The sequence below is a fragment of the Macrotis lagotis genome, chromosome 5 (assembly GCF_037893015.1).
Source record: "Macrotis lagotis isolate mMagLag1 chromosome 5, bilby.v1.9.chrom.fasta, whole genome shotgun sequence".
Taxonomy (NCBI): domain Eukaryota; kingdom Metazoa; phylum Chordata; class Mammalia; order Peramelemorphia; family Peramelidae; genus Macrotis; species Macrotis lagotis.
Genome location: NC_133662.1, coordinates 112,237,307 through 112,258,987, shown reverse-complemented (window position 1 = coordinate 112,258,987; position 21,681 = coordinate 112,237,307). Strand labels below are relative to the sequence as shown.

Here is a 21,681-nt window from a genome sequence, read left to right as displayed (position 1 = left end):
ACCCAGAAATTCTCTCTAAATTTATACAATAATTATAACTTATTAATTGTTTGATACTAATCTTATGGTAATTCTGTTTCTATGTTTTGTCATTTTAACCTTTTCAAGAATTTATCATCACACGTAGTCTTGAAATTTATCATTAGCAGTACCATATTACATAGCAAATTTAACGTTAATGGCTATCTTTCGCAAATACTATGATTAATAGTTTTTCATGGACCACTGTACTAGAATTAGAAGATCTTAAATTCTAGCCTGAACTGAACAGAAAGTCTATGTAATGTGACTTGAATTAGATATGTTAATTTCATGGACTAATAGATTTTTCAGAGCAAGAAGGAAATATTTTAATTTTTTAATTTTTTATTTTTGCAAGGCAATGGGGTTAAGTGGCTTGACCAAGGTCACACAGCTAGGTAATTATTAAGTGTCTGAGGCCAGATTTGAACTCAGGTACTCCTGACTCCAGGGCTGGTGCTCTATCCATTGTGCCACCTAGCCACCCCTGGAAATTTTTTTAAAACAGAAGATAAGAAAAAAAAGAGCCCAAGGTTTTGTGCATAGTTACATTATTAAGAAGTACTGGATCTGGAACTTGAATTCAGGTCTTGTGACTAAGCTCAGTTCTCTTTCTATTTCTGTTTCAAATGATTGTGAATTTCATGATCCTGATTTTATATAATTGATTAATTTTTTCCCTTATAATACAAAAGTCAGTGCCTACACTTATCTTTTGCCAGGGGGTCTGTATCTTTATTTTTGTTCAGTGCCAGTAGTTGTACTGTGAGTGAAACTTTCGGAATGCCTCTGCAATGAGTTACAGTCTAGTACCATCAGTGCTTGTGAACCAGAAACTGACATTTATTTATCTAGAAGGTATCCTTGAAATTCTTGCCTTTAGAACATAGAGGAACATATTGGAGTCTTATATGCTGCTAAGTCACCTACCAACATAAATTGTCAATGTTTTATGAATGGAAATAATTAAATACACTTTATAATAAATTGCAGAGTGAAATAGTATAGTTAAGAATTTCAAAGTTGCTAAAAATACTTTCCCACATCATAAATTATTACAGTTATATAATTGAAAAGCAGGACACATTTTCACATATTATTTTATTGAACTGTTGTTTTTGGTTCCTATGTTGCAAATCAAGTTTGCCACTATTGCTGAACACTAATAAGAGGACCTCTTTACCTCTATTTTCTCTTTCTTCCGTCACTGATGCCTCAAAGGTCTTCTACATTTTTAAACTCCCAAGTTAAAATTTTTCTTGCCACAATATTTTACTTTCAAGTTTCATATAACAAATCATCCCAAGGACTCCTTGGAATCAGTAATGCCTTCTTTCCTATAGTCATTTACACCACCAAACCCTCATCTGTTCTTTATCAGAGGTTATTTTTTTTCCTTTTTAAAATTTTTTCCAGCCAGAAAGGATAGTATTATAAGATATTAAAAAATAAAACCATGTTGTATTCAATATGACTACATATTATGTAGTGATTTAAACTTTATATACCCGATACACACATACATACATATAACAAGCATGTATATACATATAACTACATATTATGTATTGATATAAACTTTGTATACCTGATATATACATACATACAAATAACAAATAAAATAGTTCTAAAAAAGATTTTATATATATAGTCTTCTAAGAACTACTTTATTTTACTTTCCCCATGAAACCAAAGTTTAATGATGAAAAAGTGTTCTTTGTCTCACCCTCTCTTGTTGCTTTCTCCCATTGTCATTATAATTACCATTGTGACTATGCAGTTCCTCTGATGACTACTTGTCTTGTACTTTTCATAGCATTCCAGTTCACGCCTGAGTTACCAAAGCAATGTTCAGGGATCGTCTCAGTCCCAGAGTACCATGGGCTATTCCACATCATCTCAGCAGAGTTCCCAGTACCATCAGGCTCATCCGACTCACCGGTACTGAGGAGCCCAGCAGACTCCCCTCAATATGAAATGAATGAACCAAAAGTCAAAGGCTCCAGCAAAATGAAGGTCACAGTGAGAAGAACCAAAAATGCAAACTGTGATACAGATAGAGGATTAAGATTCCTCAGTGTATGAGAAGAACCTTATTGACTGAAAGTTTTGCGGTGGACTTATCATCCTTCTTAATTAGTTTAAAGAAGGTCTTTGTGAAGTTTCCCAGCTCCTTTCCCCTGCATGTGTTCCATTGTGGTTACTCTGATAAAATGTCTGATCTAAACCCAGCACTTAACTTTTCTAACCTTCAGCATTGTTTTGAAGGATTCCGGTGCACCTTTCTCATGCTGTAGCAATTGTCATGATTTGATCTTTTCAAAGCTCTTTAATAGAATTTTAATGTTTTAGATTGGAATTTCAGCTGTATATAGTTTTATACTAAGCAAATTGGTTCAGCAACACAGGTAAAATGCACCTTTTTAAAGCACTGCGTTGTTTTCACAGGATGTTACTGTTTTACTCATGGATTGTCATGAACAGAACATTTTAACTATTCCAGAGTATTTACTGATTGTTTTTATTAGTCTAGTTTTCCAGGGAAAAGTATGTTATGGGGGGAGGGGAGAACCCACAACAGAAAAAATTCTAGGTCCTTGCAGTTAATATGCTTCATGCTAGTGAACTGAATAGCAATTAAGGGATTGTGATTGATATGTTAATCATTCATAATATGGAGCACCATTTTTAGAATCATTGTCTGGTTCCACATAGATTTCAATAATTAAGTTTCATTATTTTAAACTATTTTTAGGGCATCTTTTAATATAGCTAAGACCACCTTAATAAAGGTTTCAGAATTTTGGTGGAATGTAGTCCTCTGCTCATTCACACCAGCCAGCAAGAAAAACATTTTAACTATATTAGAATTTTATTAGAAAGGAGTGAATGTTGATTAAAGGGTGTATTACCTAACCTTTCAAAGGAAACATTTTTCATGCATATTGTATATAGAGTTGGCTTCTCTAAAGATTTATCCATTTCTTCAGTTTTGACCAGCTTGCATAAATAGCTTAAATAATCAAATGGAAGCTTACAAGTTAATCTTTTAAAATACAAATTTGAGGAGTTCCATTCATTTTTGCATTAGATATAAAGTAACTATTTCAGAAGCATGTTAAACCATCTAGATTTTTTCATGTTTAAGACAAGTATTATGTATACATAATATTGCTATTGTTGATGCAACTTTCTATTAAGAGGCTTTACATTGCACTGAAATATTTCTTTTGCCCCTTGGAGAAAACTTTATGAGTGTGCCTAAAATCCATAGGCAAATAAATGTAAGACTATAATAGCTATCATGAATATTCCAGTTACCATTCCTCAGATCAGAGACTAAAGTTTCCATCATTGTCTAATTGTAGGAGCCCCTGCTCATCAGGAAAGTAATGATTTGGGGAACGTATTTTTTTTTAGTGTTTATAAAGTAATATAAAAATTGGCAACTGTTTTCACAGTATAAAAGGGAAAGTATCTGGGTTCTTCAGAATGCTTTTAATCGTGGAAGTGACACCAGCCTTATTCACAAATTTTTTCCAGAATTAGAAGTAACATTGATTACTATATACAATTTTTTACTATTTGTGAACTCATCTATCTGGTTTTGATAATCTGGGTCCAGACTCAAGTAAAATAAGACTTTAGATAGAATCCAGTATACATTTTGCACTAATGACTTGTTGTTATGGCCTGCAGAGGGCCTTACTTCTCTCAGCATAATGTTTATAATTCATAATTAATCCTTTATAAAAAAAACCTTTGAAGACTAATTATAGACCAGGCCACAGGCTGCCCTCAAAGCATTTTTCTGTTCTCCATAATTGTTTGTTTTTTTCTTCCCTTTCATTCTCTTTGTGAGAAAGCAGCTAATAGCCAGTGTCTAGAACAGTGCCTTGCACATAGTAGCTATTCCGTAAGCGCATGTTGAATTAAATCATTGTAGTTATGCCAGTGTTCTCAGTTTATCATATACACTGAATCACAATATCAAACAGTCAGCTAAATCGTCATCGAGCAGTACTATGTGCTGGTGTTGGGCTAGACACCTTGCAAGATGCAGAACTCTGGTCCAGGTCCTAAAGGGGATTCCATACTAGTGGGGGAAATAATGCAAAGGTGTCCTTGGGGTGGAGAGGGCCGTACCTTGTGTGGCTGCCTCAGAGGGAGGGAGGTTGACAGTGTGGTCGCAACCCAGATGGGTTCTGGTTCCAGCAAGCAGTGTTCTGGGTGAGAGGTTCCATCGTGGATCCAATTTCAGTAGAGAGAAAGCACCAAATTAAATACAATGAAAGAAATTAAAGTGTATTTGGAATGCTACCAAAGGTCTTTCAATAATCCACTAGTGTCTATTATGGCCCAAGCTAAACTAAGTGCTTTAGGAAATTAGAAGGAACATGCTCCTGTCTTAAAGGATCAGAGGAGATAGAACAAGAAAGAGCAAATGAAACAGAGGCCAAACTGTCATGCTCTTTAGTCCTTGGGGCATTTGCAAACATTTCACAGTTTTATGTATGTATGTCATGAGTTTTGGGGGCTGCTACTGAATTTTCTCTCTTAGATTTTTCATTTGTCAGACTGTACACACACACACACGCACACGCACGCACTCTGTTAATTAACTTTTTTTCTATAACTATTTTTTGGCCTCCTCTTCTGATCTTGCCCCTTCAAAACTCATTCTCACCTTGTTTTAGAGCAATTTTAGTTTTGTTTTAATTTTTTCATTTCATTTCCAAAGGGAGAATTTGAAAACACTGCATTTTTATATTTGAATTTTCCTATGCCCAAATGAACATAAACTTCATCCGAAAATAAGGTAGTTTATTCTCTGTATGCTTAAGGGTATAGTGTATGGAGACACCCAAATCAGGGTACTTAAAGTTAAAACAATAAACTAAGTAAAAATAGACATTGTTTTTTGGCGTGTTAGCTGCCATTCCTATTGCAAATCATTTTAGAACAGCTTTCTCTCTGGTTTTACAGTGAGATGAATGTATATCTAGAAGAAAGGTGTTCCAGAATTCTGAGGTATATGAATAAAGATTAGACTTCCTTATGTCAGGGCTGATATAATGAGATTGGAATTACCTTTGTAAAAATAAAAGATAATGCAGTAACTTGCAAAAACCAAGGACTAGTATATATTTTTGTACTTGTGTGATTTTTGAAAAATGATTTAGTACTTGGAATTTTGGCCTTCTGCATACCTTCTCTTTGCCCTCACGAAAGCATTTCACACTTTGCAGTTAACATAGGAAGTGACATTTGCTTATTTATTTGTTTATGGCCTGGTTCCTTTAGTAAAACAACAGATCACTCCCTATAAAGAAGTGATACTGTTCGTTGAAGGAGTTTAAAAAAATGACAGAAAGGGGAATCGGATTAGTTACTGTCTACTTTGAGTAAATGTATGTAGCCAAAAAAAAAAAAAAAACTACAATGAAGGAGAAATTTTATGAAAATAACATTCTACCTGCACCTATATCTGCAATACTATCTTCTTGATGGGTGAGGGTTCAGAAATAGCATTCAGAAAAGAGTCTTGAAGTATTCAAATACATGAAACATTTTATAAAAAACATAGCAGCTTATAGGTTCCCTTTATAAGCTTCAGGAATGGTCCACAAATATCATTAAGCAAAGATAATTGTTGTAGGATTAAAAAAAAAAACCAATGTATTGTACATAAGGCCATACATACTCTTTTATGATATCACTACAAAGGAGTGATATGTATTACTATATGAAAAAAAGATCCTTAATGCACTGTTATCTCTTAAATATTTAGTAAATTAATACTATTTAATTTTTTTAAAGATCTGTCTGTGTAGACACTAAAAGTATTACACAAAATGTGGACTGAAGATGTCCTTTTTAATAGCAATTTAAATAACTTTTTATATATGTCATGTAGTATATACTTTCCAAATTGCTCTAGTTTGTATTTTCCCATGTTTCCTATTTGTGAAAGTGTGCCTGTCTGTTTCCTCTTTCAATAATTACATGCACGTGTTCTTCATTTTCTAATTATTACATGGAGTACTATATATGCTTTTCATGCTGCCACAAAGATTTGCTGCCCTAGTCATGTGGTAGCAACAGACAGCTGTACACCTTCTGATGGAGTGCAGGAAGAGCCGCTTGCTTACTTTCGATTTAAGAGTTTACTGCATTTGAGTTGTCTTGACATTGTTCTCAAAATGACTGTTGAAACTAAAATGAGTTTGTTGCATTTATTTTATATTCTTGGTTGTAATAAAATTTAATTGACTTTGCTTCTGTGTGAATTTTTAAAATCTGAAATAATATACATTTGTAATAATAATAAAAAAAGGAAGTTGAGATGTGATCAGTGTGCTTGCAAATTTGTAAAGATTACAGTGGGACTGCAGAGGGTGTAAATGGTCTCCCACAGAGAAGCAATCTGTAATTTTGTTTAGGATGTTTATGATATCCCCAAACCACAGAAATCAAGCTTGCAAAACCTCAAGGATAGTATTAAGGGTTTTTTTAAGTGTACTCTGGAAAATGTCCTTGTTTTTGTATATATATATGAAATAAAAAAAAACCAGTAAGTAAAAAGGCCTTTTCACTAGGGATTTTCTCTTATTTTATGTATTCTATTTTTCAAAGAATATGCATCTTGGAACTAAGAAAGTTAACCTTATAAATTTTTTCATTAAAGGAACTGTACATGATAAAATGAACCACAAGTATAAAATCAGTAAATATTGCATTTCTACTTCCATTTTAGTTACTCATTTTCCTAAGTCTGGGCTCTTGCTGGGCTAGTTGGAATGTGGTGCTTAATGGGTGTTCAACACTGATAATTATGTTTGATTTTATATTTAAAAACTCTGTAAAACAAACAATCTCTTTTCCACACTCACATGGGCAAAAGTTCATGACTGGTTATGCCCAACTTCTCACTGCTAACAAAAAAATTCTGATAGCAGACCATTAGTAGAATGTATGTGTGCACTGAAACCATGTTATCCATTCATATAACTTGCTGTGCATATTTGTAGGAAAGAGTGAATCACAATTTGGTTAAAGAAATAAACTACCTTTAATATGGCTCTTATTTGCTTTTTTGGATTAGTTGCCTTCAATATAAGATAAATTTTAGTTAAATTGATTCCCAGTTACCAGTTGAATTACCAGTATCTTTCTCAAAGGAGAAAAATTGCTTTTCTGAACACAAGTAGCACTTATTGCTAAATTTTTTCATTCAGAATCAAGTGGAAAAATGAAGCAAAATTAGAAGAGTCTGCACAGGCCCATAGTAGTCATATGTTATTAGCTGCCAAGTAAGAGGAATTGTTTCTTTTATTCTGAAGAATTTTTTGCCTCCAGTATTCAGACAGAAGTAATACATATTTCAGACAGTTCATTCATTTTCTTGGGGAAAAAACAATGCAAGTTAGGGAAAAGAGGAAATAAAGACTAGTTTATTAAAACTATAAATGGGCTTAAATAGAGAATATACAGTCTAAAAGGGTTTGGGTAGACACCTGTTAATGTCAAATTACATGTATTCATGACATGTCTTGTTAATTGAATTTATTCATAAGAATATTATTTGTCCTGTCTTCATGACTTGAACTTATTGAAAGCAGTTAGGTATTCTCTCATCTCATTTACTCATTATTAACTATTTTTGTCCCATTTTCCCCCAGTCTAAAGACCATTTTTTTTAGGTTTTTGCAAGGCAAATGGGGTTAAGTAGCTTGCCCAAGGCCACACAGCTAGGTAATTATTAAGTGTCTGAGACTGGATTTGAACCCAGGTACTCCAGACTCCAGGGCCAGTGCTTTATCCACTACGCCACCCTAGCCGCCCCCAAGACCATTATTTTTGATAGATTAGACAGAATAGGGGAAAGTTGTATAGTTCTTTCTTCCTGTCACCTTTTGTTCTTATTCCATCTTCCTCAAGCAGGATACTCCTCTTTTGATATTGCTCTAGGTAAAAACCTAATTCTAAAAGCTCTTTTTAATGTCTTAGTATTCATTGCCAACCTCAACTAGTTCTGAGTTTTAATACTTTAGATATTTTTTCAATATCATTTCTTCCCCTGCTTCCACTTGCCATTCATGTTTTGGGTTTTTTTCGGTCTAGGTTGATCATTGCATTCCTTAGGTCCTATTTAGACAAGTCTCATTTTCTTCATCATCAGAATTGTTTTTCATTATGTGTTATAATATTGTTCTTGAGACTATTCCTTCAGACAACTTCTATAGAATTTTAGACCCAGGAATGAATGATGATGATGACCATGAATAATAACTTAAAAGGTCTTAAACTTTGTAAAAGATAAATTTCTCTTCTGAGCTTTATAACTACTCTGACATTGGTTATTTTTATCCCTGTTCTGTAGATGAAGAAACTTAGGCTTAATGACTACTCAGAGTGACACAGCTAATAAATGTCTGAGGCAGGTTGGAAACTCCAGTATTCTTGATTATAGTTCCAACATTCTTTTCTCCATACCTCTAAACTGCCTTTATCTCAACCCTTTGAAATCCACTTCCCAGGATCTAGGGTGTTTTTCCATACTTTTTCTTTATGATCTCCAAGATGGCACAGTTAGTTCCTACCAAGACCCTATCACTTGCATATTATTAATCATAATTAGGTCCAAAATAACTTCACATCATTATATCTTCAACCTTTTGAAGAATTGAAATAATGACCATTAAGGCAAGTCTGGAATTTATTAGCGGCTCCACTTATAGTAGTTAAAAAGATTAGCAGATATCTGAAGCCCTATCACTGCCTTTTTGCCAGATTTATATTTCAAGGCTCTCTCCTGATCTATTCAGAACCATATCTGAATGAGTGAATGTGTTTGTAGAGGTAGGAGTGATGGGGATGGGGAGATGTATTGTTAAATCATTTTCAGCCCTATCTGACTCTTCATGACCGTATTTGAGGTTTCTTTTTTTAAAAAAAATTTATTAAATTTTTATTTATTTCCCCCCCTAACTATATATACAAACAAGTTTCAACATTTACTTCCAAGACATTGAGTTCTAAATTCTCTCCCCTTCTCCCACCACACTCCCTCATTGAGAAAGTAAGTTACTTGGTTAAATATGTAGCCATGAAAAACATTATTACAATAGTAATGTTGTAAAAGTAAACAACCCCCTCCCACAAAAAAAAATCTCAAGAAAAATGAAGCTGGGGAAAAAAGTATGCTTCGGTTTGTATTCAGATACCATGAGCTCTGTCTTTGGGATGGATAGTATTCTTTATCATAAGTCCTTCAGAGTTCTCTTGGGTCATACAACATTGCTGAGAAAAGATAGGCCATTCAACAGCTGACCATCCTGCAAAATTGCTATTACTTTACTGAGAGCATCCTGTTTATTTCCCATAACAGAACAGAATTTCATCTCAATCACAAATCACAGTTTGTTCAGCCATTCCCAATCTCAGGGTATCCCCTCAATCTTCAGCTCCCTGCCACCAGAAAGAGTTGCTGTGAGTATCCCTATATAGATTCTTTTCTTTCTTTATTTCATCTCTTCTGGATTATAGTCCTAACAGTGGCACTGCAAGACCAAAGGGTAGATACTGTTTTATAGTCTTTTAGACATAGTTCCAAATTGTCTACAAAATTGTGAATTATTTCACAACTCCACTAACTGCATCGATGTCTCAAATTCCCTACATCTCCATCATTTGTCATTTTCTTCTGTCCTGTAAGCCAATCCAATAGGTATAAGGTAGTATCTCAGAATTGTTCCAACCTGCATTTCTCCTATCAATAGTGAGATAGAACATTTAAAGAAAATTAAATTACATTGATAACCTCATCTGAAAATTGTTCATATCTTGATCATTTATCAATTGGGGAATGGCTCTTATATAAATTTGACTCAGTACTCTGTGTTTGAGAAATGAAGTCTGTCAGAAAAACATTTCAATATTTTTCCCCCATGGTTGTTATTGCTAGCTATATTTTCCTTTATCCTATTCCCCCACCCCCATTTATTCTATTCTCTTTCTCTCTTTTCACCCTACCCCTCCTCAAAAGTGTGTTGTATCTGACTACCCTCTCCCACAATCTTTCCTTCCTTCACTCCCCCTCTCCCCTAACCCTGTCCCCTTTATCCCATCCCTTTCCTCTCCTATTTTCCTCTAGGGTAAGAGCTTTCTATAACCAATTGAGTGTGTATGTTATTTCCTCTCTGAGCCACTCTGATGAGAGTAAAGGTTCACTCATTTTTCCCTCACCCCTTCCACTCCACTACAAAAGCTTTTTCTTGCCTCTTTTATGTGAAATAACTTACCCTATTCTACCTCTCCTTTCCTTTTCTCCCAGTTCATTCCTTTCTTCCCCCCTCCCATTAACTCCATCTTTTTTTTAAACAAATATTATATATCTTCAAATTCAACTCCCTCCTGTGCCTTGTCTATTTATACTCCTTCTAACTGCCCTAATAAATGAGGAAGTTCAAATAAGTTATCAGTAACATCTTCCCATGCAGGAATACAAACAGTTCAACATCATTAAACCCTCATCATTTGCCCTTTCAGTCCACCCTCTCTATGCTTCACCTGAGTCCTGGACTTAAAGATCATACTTTCTGTTCAACTCTGGTCATTTCATCAGGAAAAAGTCCCCTTTTTTCATTGAATATCCATCTTTTCCCTTGATAGACTATGTTCAGTTTTGCTGGAGAGTTGATTCTAAGTTGTAATTCAAACTCTTTTGCTTTCTGGAATATCATATTCCAAGCCCTACACTCCCTTAATGTAGAAGCTGCTAAGTCTTGTGCTAATCTGACTGTAGCTCCATGATAAATAAATTGTTTATTTCTGGTTGCTTGGAATATTTTTTCCTTGCCTTGGGAGTTCTGAAATTTGGCTCTAATATTCCTGACTTTTCATTTTGGGAATCTCTCTGGAGGTGATCAGTAGATTCTTTCAATTTCTATTTTTACCCTCTGCTTCTAGGATATCAGGATAGTTTTCCTGGATAATTTCCTGAAAAATGATGTCTAGGCTCTTTTTTTAATGGTCATGACGTTTTTGATAGTCCAATAATTTTTAAATGATCTCTCCTGGATCTTTTTTCCAGGTCCGTTGCTTTTACAATGAGACAGTTCACATTTTCTTCTAGTTTTTCATTCTTTTGGTTTTGTCTTATTCTTTCTTGATTTCTTATAAAATCATCAGTTTCTCTTTGCTCCATTCTACATTTTAAGGAATTATTTTTTCAGATAGCTTTTGTAACTCCTTTTTCATCTGGCCAATTCTGCTTTTTAAGGCATTCTTTCTTCATTGACCTTTTGGACTGCTTTTTCCATTTGACCCAAACTGGTTTTTAAGATGTTATTTTCTTTAGTACATTTTTGTATTTTCTTCACCAATTGCTGACTTGGTTTTCATGATTTTCTCACATCGCTCTCATTTCTCTACCTTTTCCTCTACCTCCCTTACTTGATTTTCAAAATTTTTTTGAGTTCTTCTATAACCTGTGACCAATTCATATTTATATTGGAGGCTTTGGATATAGAACCTTTGATTCATTATCTTCTTCTGAAGTGTATTTTGATCCTCTGTTGGGCCAAAGTAATTGGTCTATGGTCAGTTTTTTTTCTATTGTTTGCTCACTTTCCCAACCTATGACTTGATTTTAACTCTGTTAAGGTGGGGTTCTACTCCTAGGGTACAAGAAACACTGTCCTAAGCTTCTGAGGGTTTTTGCAACTGTTTCATGGATACCCCCCCCCCAGGGAACTGCAAGTTCTCAATTCCTCCAAAGTTTTATGCAAGGCTATGACTGATCTCCTATCCTTTGTTTTGATTTGTGGGTGACCACAAACACTCCTCACTATCCTAGAAATGTGATGAGGGTCCCTGCTCTGCTGTAGGCAGTAAGCTCTGTTTTCTTCTGCTCCTTTTCTTGAGACAGGGACCCCCGACTATGATCAGTATCTGAATATGGGCAAAGCAACATATTCCTGCCTCAGGGATAGCAAAGAGTCTTCTGCAATCTCCCCTGACTCCCTTTATCATCTGAGGGCTGAACACTTTGGAAGCAGCTGCTGGGTGGCTCCTTGCTGAGTGACTCCCCAAACCTGCTCCCTGGTCACATGGGGACAGCTTTGCACTGATGTCTGTGTTGGTCTAGACTCTGCTCTCACTCTGGTGTGGCAGAGTTTTCCTGCTGCCCTTCTCAACTGTCCTTGGCAATCTCTAGACTGAGAGGTCTGGAAACCCCTATGACTGCCATAGACCCAGGCACCTCCAGGGACCCAGGAGCCTTATGGTCTGTTCCTAGATTATTGGTCTGGGGTGAAGGGGCTGCACTGAGGACTCTTTCCAACCCCAGTGTAATAGACCCTTCCCGCAGAGCTTCCAAGTTGTCTTAAGCTGGAAAATTGTTTCATTCAATCTTTTTGTGGGTTCTGCCACTCTAGAATTTGATTAGAATCATTATTTAAAGATATTTGGAATAGTTGGGGGAGAACTTGAGGAAGTCCCTGCCGTTACTCTGCCATCAGGGCTCTGCCTCCCTCAAAACAGTCCTACATTTGGTTTTGTTTGGGGTTTTTTTTTTTTTTTTTTGGCAAAGATACTAGATTGATTTACTATTTCCTTCTCTAGGAAACTGAGAAAAACAAAGTAAAGTGACTTGCCCAGGGTCACACAGCTACTGTCTAAAACCAGATATGAACTCAGGAAGTCTCCCTAACTTCAGGCCTAACTTTATGGTACCACTCTGCTGCCCTGAAATTTTAACTTTAACACCAAATGAAATGAGAACTGTACTTGAATTTACATGTCTTTGCTATATACAGCTCCTTTTCTAAATATCTAATAAATTCAACTTAATTTTTTAAAAAAATGTGTAAGTTTTCCTCACTGATTTATAATGCTAATCCACTACTCTTCTATTTAATCTATATCCTTTGAACTCCATTGTCATATTCTAGTCACTTCCTATTAAGTTTGTGACTCCACTGAGCCAGAATTTATCTGCTTGTGATGAGAACTCTGCTATACCCATGCTCTGTGTACATATGACTTGAGTCCATAAATATTATAACTACCCCATTTACTATATCCTGTTGAATACTTGGCCATCCCTGCCATACCTGTTATTCTTTTATCTAGCTTAACAGGACTAACTAGATCCTCTCTGGTTCTATTCCACTTTAACTCTCATGATTCTAATATACACATACACAAACACACACATATACATACATACATACATATATATATATATATATATATATATATATATATATATATATATATGCTATTTCCACCCTTTATTTTATTTTTTTTTTAGGTTTTTGCAAGGCAATGGGGTTAAGTGGCTTGCCCAAGACCACACAGCTAGGTAATTATTAAGTGTCTGAGACCGGATTTAAACTCAGGTACTCCTGACTCCAGGGCTGATGCTCTATCCACTGCACCACCTAGTCACCCCTTCCACCCTCTATTTTTAATTTAAAGCTTTCTTGATCAGACCTGCAAGTCTCCAAGGGAAAGAAATTTTTACTAGCCCTTATTATAGCAACTCAGTTCCTGGCAAAGAATCCATCTTTTTTTTCTATCTGGTACAGAAATCCCAAATCCATTCTTAGATAAAATTTTGTTAATCAGCTATTAATTCTGCCCCTCTTTTCTAAACCTTTGTTTGGTAGACAACCATAAAGAAAATGCCAGACCTTTCCTGATACCTCCAGATAACTCCCCTGATAATGTCTACCCTTCTTTCTGCTTCGTATTTTCTTTATATTTGTTCTGTACATATTTTTTCTTAAATTTATTCTGTACATGTTTCCTTCCTTGATAGAATGTTAACACCTTAAGAGGAAGAACTGTTTCATTTTTCCCCTCTGAATTATGTTTTACCCTAATCAATTTTTTTTTTGTTATTTGATATATAGTTCCTTTAGAGTCTGTGAGTGAATGCACTAAATGGAGACCCAAGGTGTGATTTATATAACTACCCCCCAAATAATCCACACTAAATCTTTAGATAATAGGAGTCCCACAACTTTATGTTGAGCTACAGTTAGCAGTATTAAACTTTGAGTGAGAAGATCTGTGTCCATTTGCAGAAATTTATATAAGGAGTATGTCATGGACATATAAAATTCAAGTCTGTGTAGTCAGGAGCTTTTGTCTGTTGCTCTAGCATTTGTCCCCACATCTTTCTTTTTTCCTTTTCCTTTTTTTTTATGGGGGCATTAAATATGAGGCACAGTAGAAATTTCATGGGAGGGTTTTCATGGCAAATAATTTCTATAACCATGGAAAAGTCCCTTATTAAAGTGGAGCAATATGGCTTGAAACTATTGCTTTGATGTTGTTTAATAAGCAGAACCAATTCCCATGTTAAGGAATCTGTGCACCAGATGCACCAGTTAGTTAGTGTCCTCCAAAACATTTGTTCATTACTGCATAGACATAACCAAGTCAACAAATCAAATTAACAAGCATTTTTTGAAGTATTCATCTTGTGAAAGGAAGTGTGGTAAGTAATCAAGATATAAAGATTTTAAAGTCTTAAAAAAATAATTTTAAAAAATTCCTGTCCTTCCTCTCAAGAAACTAACTGTCCAATAAGACAACATGCAAATAATTGCATACAAATAAGATATAAACCAAAAAATAGGAGATAATCTCAAAGGGAAGAGCAAATATATTAAGGAGGATCAAGAAAGGCTTCTTGTAGAAGAAGGCAATTTAGCCAGGACTCGAAGGAAGCCAGAGAAGCTATCCAGGAGGTAGCAATGAAGAGAGGGAGAATGTTCCAGGCTTGGAAGACAGCCAGGGAAAATGCAGATGGAGTGTTGAACAGCAAGGAAGGCAGTGTCACTGTGAATAGATAATTTATGAAATTGAACTGGCATGCCTGGTTTTTTTGGGTACTCGCCGGGAAAGACCTTGATTGGCAGTGGGAAACAGGGTAGCAATCACACTTTAATTAAATACGGAGGGTATGGGGGCAAAAAGCCCAGAAAGACAGAGACAAGCCCCAAAAAAGTGGCAGATGGTGGTGTGGGGACAGGGAAGGGAATGAATGGTGAAGGAAGGCAGAAGAGAGTTGGGAGGGGGAAAGAGCAGTGAATATCACTCACATTGTGTAGAATTGGGAGCTTGGGCTCTATGAAGAAGGATGAGTACTGGGTGGGTAGGGGGCAGGAATTTGGAGTTTCATTTTTATAGGTTTTGGTGGTGGTGGTGATTTTGAAACAAACCAACTCCTATCTGTGACACCTTGGGTTTAATTCGTTAACAATAAAAATCATCTCAAAGTTATCTGTAAAACTTGAAAAAGTCATCCTGGGAAAATCATCAACACCTTATTGATGTTTCACTGGTCTGGAGCTGTGAAAGTCTGAAATTTGTCTGAAATTTACTATCACAGAACCAGAACCTTGGCAAGCAGAACCTAGCTTCCCCAGATTTGGCACCAATACCTGGATATGAATTTTAGTTAATATATGATATAATTGTAAGTTATATTCCATTGAACTCTAAGACAGTTGGATATGATTTTCAAAGTTTCCTTTGCAATCTATTTCCTAGCATAACCTTTACACAGCCTACTAATAAACTAGAAGTGACTAGAAGTGGAGGGGGTGGTAAGGGGAACCATAACAAGATGCAGTTTTAACACACACTGGATCTCAGTGTACATAAAGTATAATAAGAAAATTTGAAAGGTAGCTAGAGGCTAGATTTCAAAAAAGGCTTTTGAAAGTCACATAGATGATTTTCTCTTTGATTGTAGGGGTAATAGGGAGTCAATGGTATTTATTAAATAAAGAAATCTGACCTGCACTTTTGAAAGGTAAATTTGACAAATGAGTGGCAGTTATATATGATGCATGAGATTCCTTTAGGTGAGAGACCAACTTATCCAGGTGTTAGTTTATAAGGACCTGCAACAGGATGGTTGCATTGTTTGAGGAGAAAGGGAAGAGTATATGAGATGTTACAAAAAAAATTTGTAGTATTTGGCAGCTATTTTAATATGGAGAATTAGAGAGAAATGACATCTATCACCAAATTCCTCTGTACTTATCTGTTAATGAGATCATCTTTACTAATTTATAACCATTCAAAACCGTTTCCCAACCAAATAATTAATTGGCAGTAAATTCTGTTGTCACTCCTCGAGCCTGTGACCTTGTAAACTGGGTAGAAATCTTATTTGGAACTTTTCCTAGGCAACAGAATAAACTTTTGTTTTACTCTGAAGGTCAAGGAATGAAAACAATGGTTACAGATGTTCTCTTTTGGTCATATATTGTTCCAGCAAATAAGAAACTAGTGGATCTAACCACAGCCCTTCTTTGCATTAGAAAAAGGTATGGGAAGTAATTTGTATGCTTTTTAAATAAAAAGATCTATAAAGATATCTAAATGTCAAGTTAAATATTCAAAGTTGAGAGACAACATAATGTTGTACAGATGACATTGTTTTTATAGTCAGGGGGCCTTAGTTCAAGTCTTGGCCCTTACCAGGTGTCTGACTTTTTAAGTCACTTAACCTCTCTGAAGTTAAACCTCTCAGTTTCTTCTTAAATCTCAACTCAAGATAATAATTACTTAAGCTAGCTATCTCCTTCATCTGCAGTGAGGAAGATATCCTCTAAACTTTAAGCAAAGTGTTACATAGATCTGAGTTTATTAAACTTTTATAAATGCATTTAAATAATAACAATACAAACATTTATATAGTGCTCTAACATTTGCAAAGCACTTTATGAATATTATCATATTTTATTTGATCCTTAGAACAATGACAGCTGCTAAGTGATAGAGTACTTAGTTTAAAGTTCTAATCTAGTCTCAAACACTTAATAGCTATTCAATTTTGGCCAAATCATTTAACCTCTATTTGCCTCAGTTTCTTCAACTCTAAAATAAATATAATGATAACATTTACCTCCAGACTTGTGAGGGTCAAATGAGATAATATTTATAAAGTATTTAGCATATGATTTGGCATGCAGGAAGGAGGTACTATTATTTTGTCCATTTTGCAGATTAAGAAATTGAGGCAGAGGTTAAGTGACTTACTCAGGGTCACATAGCGAGTAAGCGTCTATGACAAGTTTTCTAGATTCTAAGGTAATTGTGCCACCTAGCTGCCTTATTTCATTTCTCCATGAAACTTTATTAACAAATAGAATAGTGGCTCAACATTGTTAAGAAAGTCAGATAAGTTGACAAGGTTTTAGTAATTATTCATTAATTAGTCAATCGGGGAACAAACTGAAACCTATAACTGCAATAAGAAGTTTCAGACTTCTAGGGATTTAGAAATGCTTGTCAATAACAAATAATCCCCATTTTTGTCCTCATCTACAATCATGATGTTGAAAATTGAATGACTCTAATTGTCATTATTTGAATGACTCTAGTTTAGACAACAAATTTTTATTTCTGTAGCAGATTGAAAAATACCTGGAACCACAACCAGGAAAACAGTACCTTACAGCTACATTATAAATCCACGTACTTTTCTCACAATACTTCTTCAGGAGAAAGAAAAATGTTAATGTGAGTTTAAAATAATGCCATATTAGTAGCTGTGTGGCCTTCAGCAAATTTACCTTCCCCCTCAGGTCTTATTTCTTTACCTGTAAAAAGAAAGGTTTGGGCTAGAGGATCTCTAGGGTTTCCTTCCTACTTTAAACTCTGGATACTCTAAAGAAAGAAAAAAATAAGACTACTAAGACAAAAATAGTAATGATGACAATTTCTCTCAACCCCATCCCCACAATTGGAGCCATTCATATGTAGTTTTTAGCTCTTCTGAGTAAGGAACCTCTGAGCAAGATCCTCTATCTCTTTTACCTATCTGTGAATGAGGGAAGCATCCTTCCCACCACTCTCAAGGAAGTTACTGTAGCTCTCCTCTCTGTTTAAACAACCAAGGGAGAAAGGTTTTCTTTTTCCTCTTTGCACAAAAAAGGATAGAAGAGTAATGGACATGGGTGTGGGAGAAATGATTTGGGGACCTGTGTGGAGGGAGCCCAACTTCAAACTACGTGGTAAGACATGATTTGTGAAGCAGTTCTGTGGACATGGGTTGAGGAAGTAAATGGTACAAACTTTGCCAGTCACTGAAGTCTCCGTCCCTAGGATCATTCAAAGTTTCCTCCAGAAATGTAGATATTCCTCCCACATCATGGAGGTTAGGAACAAAGTCATCCTATCTGGAAAATCCACATTAAAATTTTTGATGTTTCTTTTGTACCAGAGAAGTTTCAATTTTTTTTTTCATTTTCTTTTATTGGGATGTTTACAATACCTTGTAAAATTTGTGTTAGTTATTTGTTTGTGTCATCTATTGGACTTCACATGTTATCTGAGGCTTCCACAAAACTTCCCTCCAAATCCTCTTTTAATTTCCTATGCTGACCCATCAAAACCACCATATGTGGAACCATATGTGATATGTATATGCATATGTATGTGTATATGTGGATGTGGATGTGGATGTGGATGTGGATGTGGATGTGGATGTGCATGTGCATGTGTATATAGAGAGACTGAATAGGAAGTGGATTGACAGTATATCTACTCAGCATTGTGGCTGATACAGTTTTTGCTAGTTTAATGTTAATTTTTATTTCAATTAAATATTTACAGTTTCAAAGCTGTTCCTTGCTAGGGTCTATTAGTGTTGTTCAAAACTGAAAGCGTAAGGCAGGCCTAACTTGAAAAGTTCTCATTTTCAGATTAGAGTGGGAACAAATGAGTCAAGACATAAATTAGCATAAAAAGTCCTCACAATTCAAGTCCTTGCAGAGGAGGAGACCTTGGGCTACACACAGAAAGAAACTTGACTCTTAAATATCAACAATTAACAAAGAACCATTCATAACCAGAGAGTCAGCCTGGTGGTGAGACAAAATGTTCTGAAATAGGAACACAGAGACCATGCTACCTTGAGCAGGTTAAGGGCATTGGATTTATAGCTGGAAGTGAGCTTAAGGGCCACCTACTTCAACCCTCTCAGTCTGAGGCTAAAAGCTTTATAAGCCTAGAAGGATCAGGTGCTTTAATTAGACATATTTTTTCCTATTATAATTTTACTTTGAAATAAAAGTTTTCATCCTATTTTTTATTCCTTTCGGATAAAACAAAATAAAACAAAATGGTGTATCAAAGGTTTCCTTAAATTCATATCCTTCTAATAAATGAAGTAATTTACCCCCCAAACTATACAGCTCATAAGCCAAAGAACTAGAATTTAAATCTAGATTTTTGACTCCATATTCAGTATTCTTTACACAATTTATACTAGATGGCCTTTGAGTCCCCTTCCAGGTCTAAGCTGCTAGAATGGGAAAGATTTGTGTATACCTATGAAATGGCTTTTTAAAAATTAACTTGAAACATAGAGCCTCTTCCAAGGGTATCACACAAATAAAAACTTAAAAAAACCCAAAGCTATAGAAGTAGAAGGCAAAAGAAGAAAGTAGTAATTTTTTGATATTTCATTTATTTATTCCCACCCTGTATCAAGGACACTGGAATTTACTAAAAAAAAATGAAAGCTCCAGCATCATAAGCTAAACTATGAATCCTTGGTGGCAGCTCCTACTCAATCCACCTTTGACTGTGTGGTCACTTTTCTCTGTACTTAACTCTTGCATTTGATTTGGTATATGTGGCAGAACTTTATCTCTGGAGTTCTGAAGAATATGTGGGACACTCTCTCTCAGTTCCTCCACTAAAACTGATTGGGACAGATTAGGAGTGACGGTTGGTTACTCCTATGACATGAATACTAGAGGTAGCCCCCAATCAGTATGCTCCCCAATATCAATCAATTTGCTTCAATTTACTTTCACAAAGGAGATATTGGCTGAGAATGTTTAGCAAGGTCAGAAATACAAAAACATTCACCAAAAGTGGGATTTTTTCCTTCTAAACAAATGTTTCCTAAACAAATAAAAATTTGTTTAAGGCAATGGGGGCAATAATTAAGTGTCTGAGGCATATTTAAATTCAGGTCCTCCTGACTTGGGGATAATTTTTTTCTTCCAGGTAACAGAGGAAGGGATGAGGGAGAGGGAGATCATGCTTAAAGTAGTTGATACAAGACATCTGTTTCTCCTTCTCCCCCTCACATCACTGATTGCACATATATAAAATACCTGAGGATAGTGGGTTCAGATTTGAAACACAAAGATACAGAAGAACATATATTTATAGGGAACACTTGGGGTACCCCAAAACTCAACCCTGAGAGTTCTCTCTTCTAGGCATCTAGAATACATAACTAAAATACATCACTGAAATGCCAGGTTATATTAATCAAGAACCAGAATTAAGGTTGCTAGGAAAAATATCAACAATCTCAGAAACATAGGAATTAGCACTCTGATGGCAGAAAGAGAAGAGTTAAGAAGAGTCTTGATAAGGATAAAAGAAGGTATAAAAACTGACTTGAAACTTAATGCAAAAAGAGCCCCCCCAAAACTAAGATCTTGGCCCCATCACTTTTTTGGCAAATAGTATCAGATTTTATATTCTTGGGCTCAAATATTTCTGCAGATGATGACTATGCTACTCAAAAGGAAAGCTATGGCAAATCTTGACAACATACTACAAAGCAGAGACATCACCTTGTTGAAAAAGATCCACAGTCAAAGCTATGGTTTTTCCAGTAACAATGAATGGCTGTAAGAGTTGGACTAAAAGGAAAGCTGAGCCCTGCAAAATCAACGTTTTCAAATTATGGTGCTGGAGAAGACTTTTGAAGTCTCTTGGACAGCAAGAAGATAAAATTGGTCAATACTTAAAAGAAATTAATTAAGATTATTCACTAGAAGGTCAAACTGAAGTTTAGATGCTTTGGCCACATAATGAGAAGATGGGACTCATTGGAAAAGATTCTGATATTGACAAAGATTGAAGGAAGGGCATGACAAAAGATGAAATGGATAGATAGTGTCATGGAAACAATGAAGATAATTTTGTACAAACTTTGAGAGCTAGTGGAAGATAGAAAGAGTTGGACACAACTGAGCAATTAAACAGCAAGAGCCACTAAAGTTCACTTCAGGGAAAAGAATTCCCTTGCTCAATTAGACTATTTGCTTGCTAGGTACAGTGGCTCAGTTGTGGAGTCAGTTTCCTACTAGGATATGTCAAGAAAGTTGCTTTGTTCGTTGCTTTTTTTGTTCTGGCTGGTCAACCTACATTTAGCTTCAGTGGTCTCTGCTACCACCTCTAGATATTGAAGGGAAATGATGACTCTTCTGACCTTTTTGAGACTCACATGGTCATAATCTGGTCAAATCCATCTCTAGAAGGACATTCATTCATGATGAGGAGAAAAGAAACACAAAAAAGTCCAAAGAAAGAGAGATACCATGCATTCATGAAAAAAGATAGCCAGAGGAGAGAAAGGTAGGGCCAACTTGACCTTCCCTAACTGGTGACTCACAGCAATTTTCCTTACTCAAAAACTACAGTGGAAGAGGCAGTGGATTTAAAATGCTGGTACCGGAATATCCTTTAGCCCAGATATCTTTGATAGAAAATTATAATTATTGTTGTAATCATAAGTACCCATTTTTGTTAAAAAAAAAAAAAGGGCCTTTTCCTCTTCTCTTACTATATAATTGATTCATTCTCTTCTTATGTTAA

General features: G+C 35.4%; 1 protein-coding gene across 14 annotated transcripts in view; it reads left to right on the top strand.

The window, feature by feature from the left end:
* CDK19 (cyclin dependent kinase 19) overlaps window positions 1-6,299 on the top strand; it is a 192,409-nt gene extending 186,110 nt beyond the window's left edge. For all 14 annotated transcript variants that reach the window (XM_074187354.1, XM_074187364.1, XM_074187352.1 and 11 more), the window contains one exon: window positions 1,838-6,299. In XM_074187354.1, coding sequence (XP_074043455.1) covers window positions 1,838-1,969 — 132 coding nt within the window. In that variant the 3' untranslated portion in view covers window positions 1,970-6,299. The remainder of the gene's footprint in view (window positions 1-1,837) is intronic.
* Window positions 6,300-21,681: the final 15,382 nt, after the last annotated feature.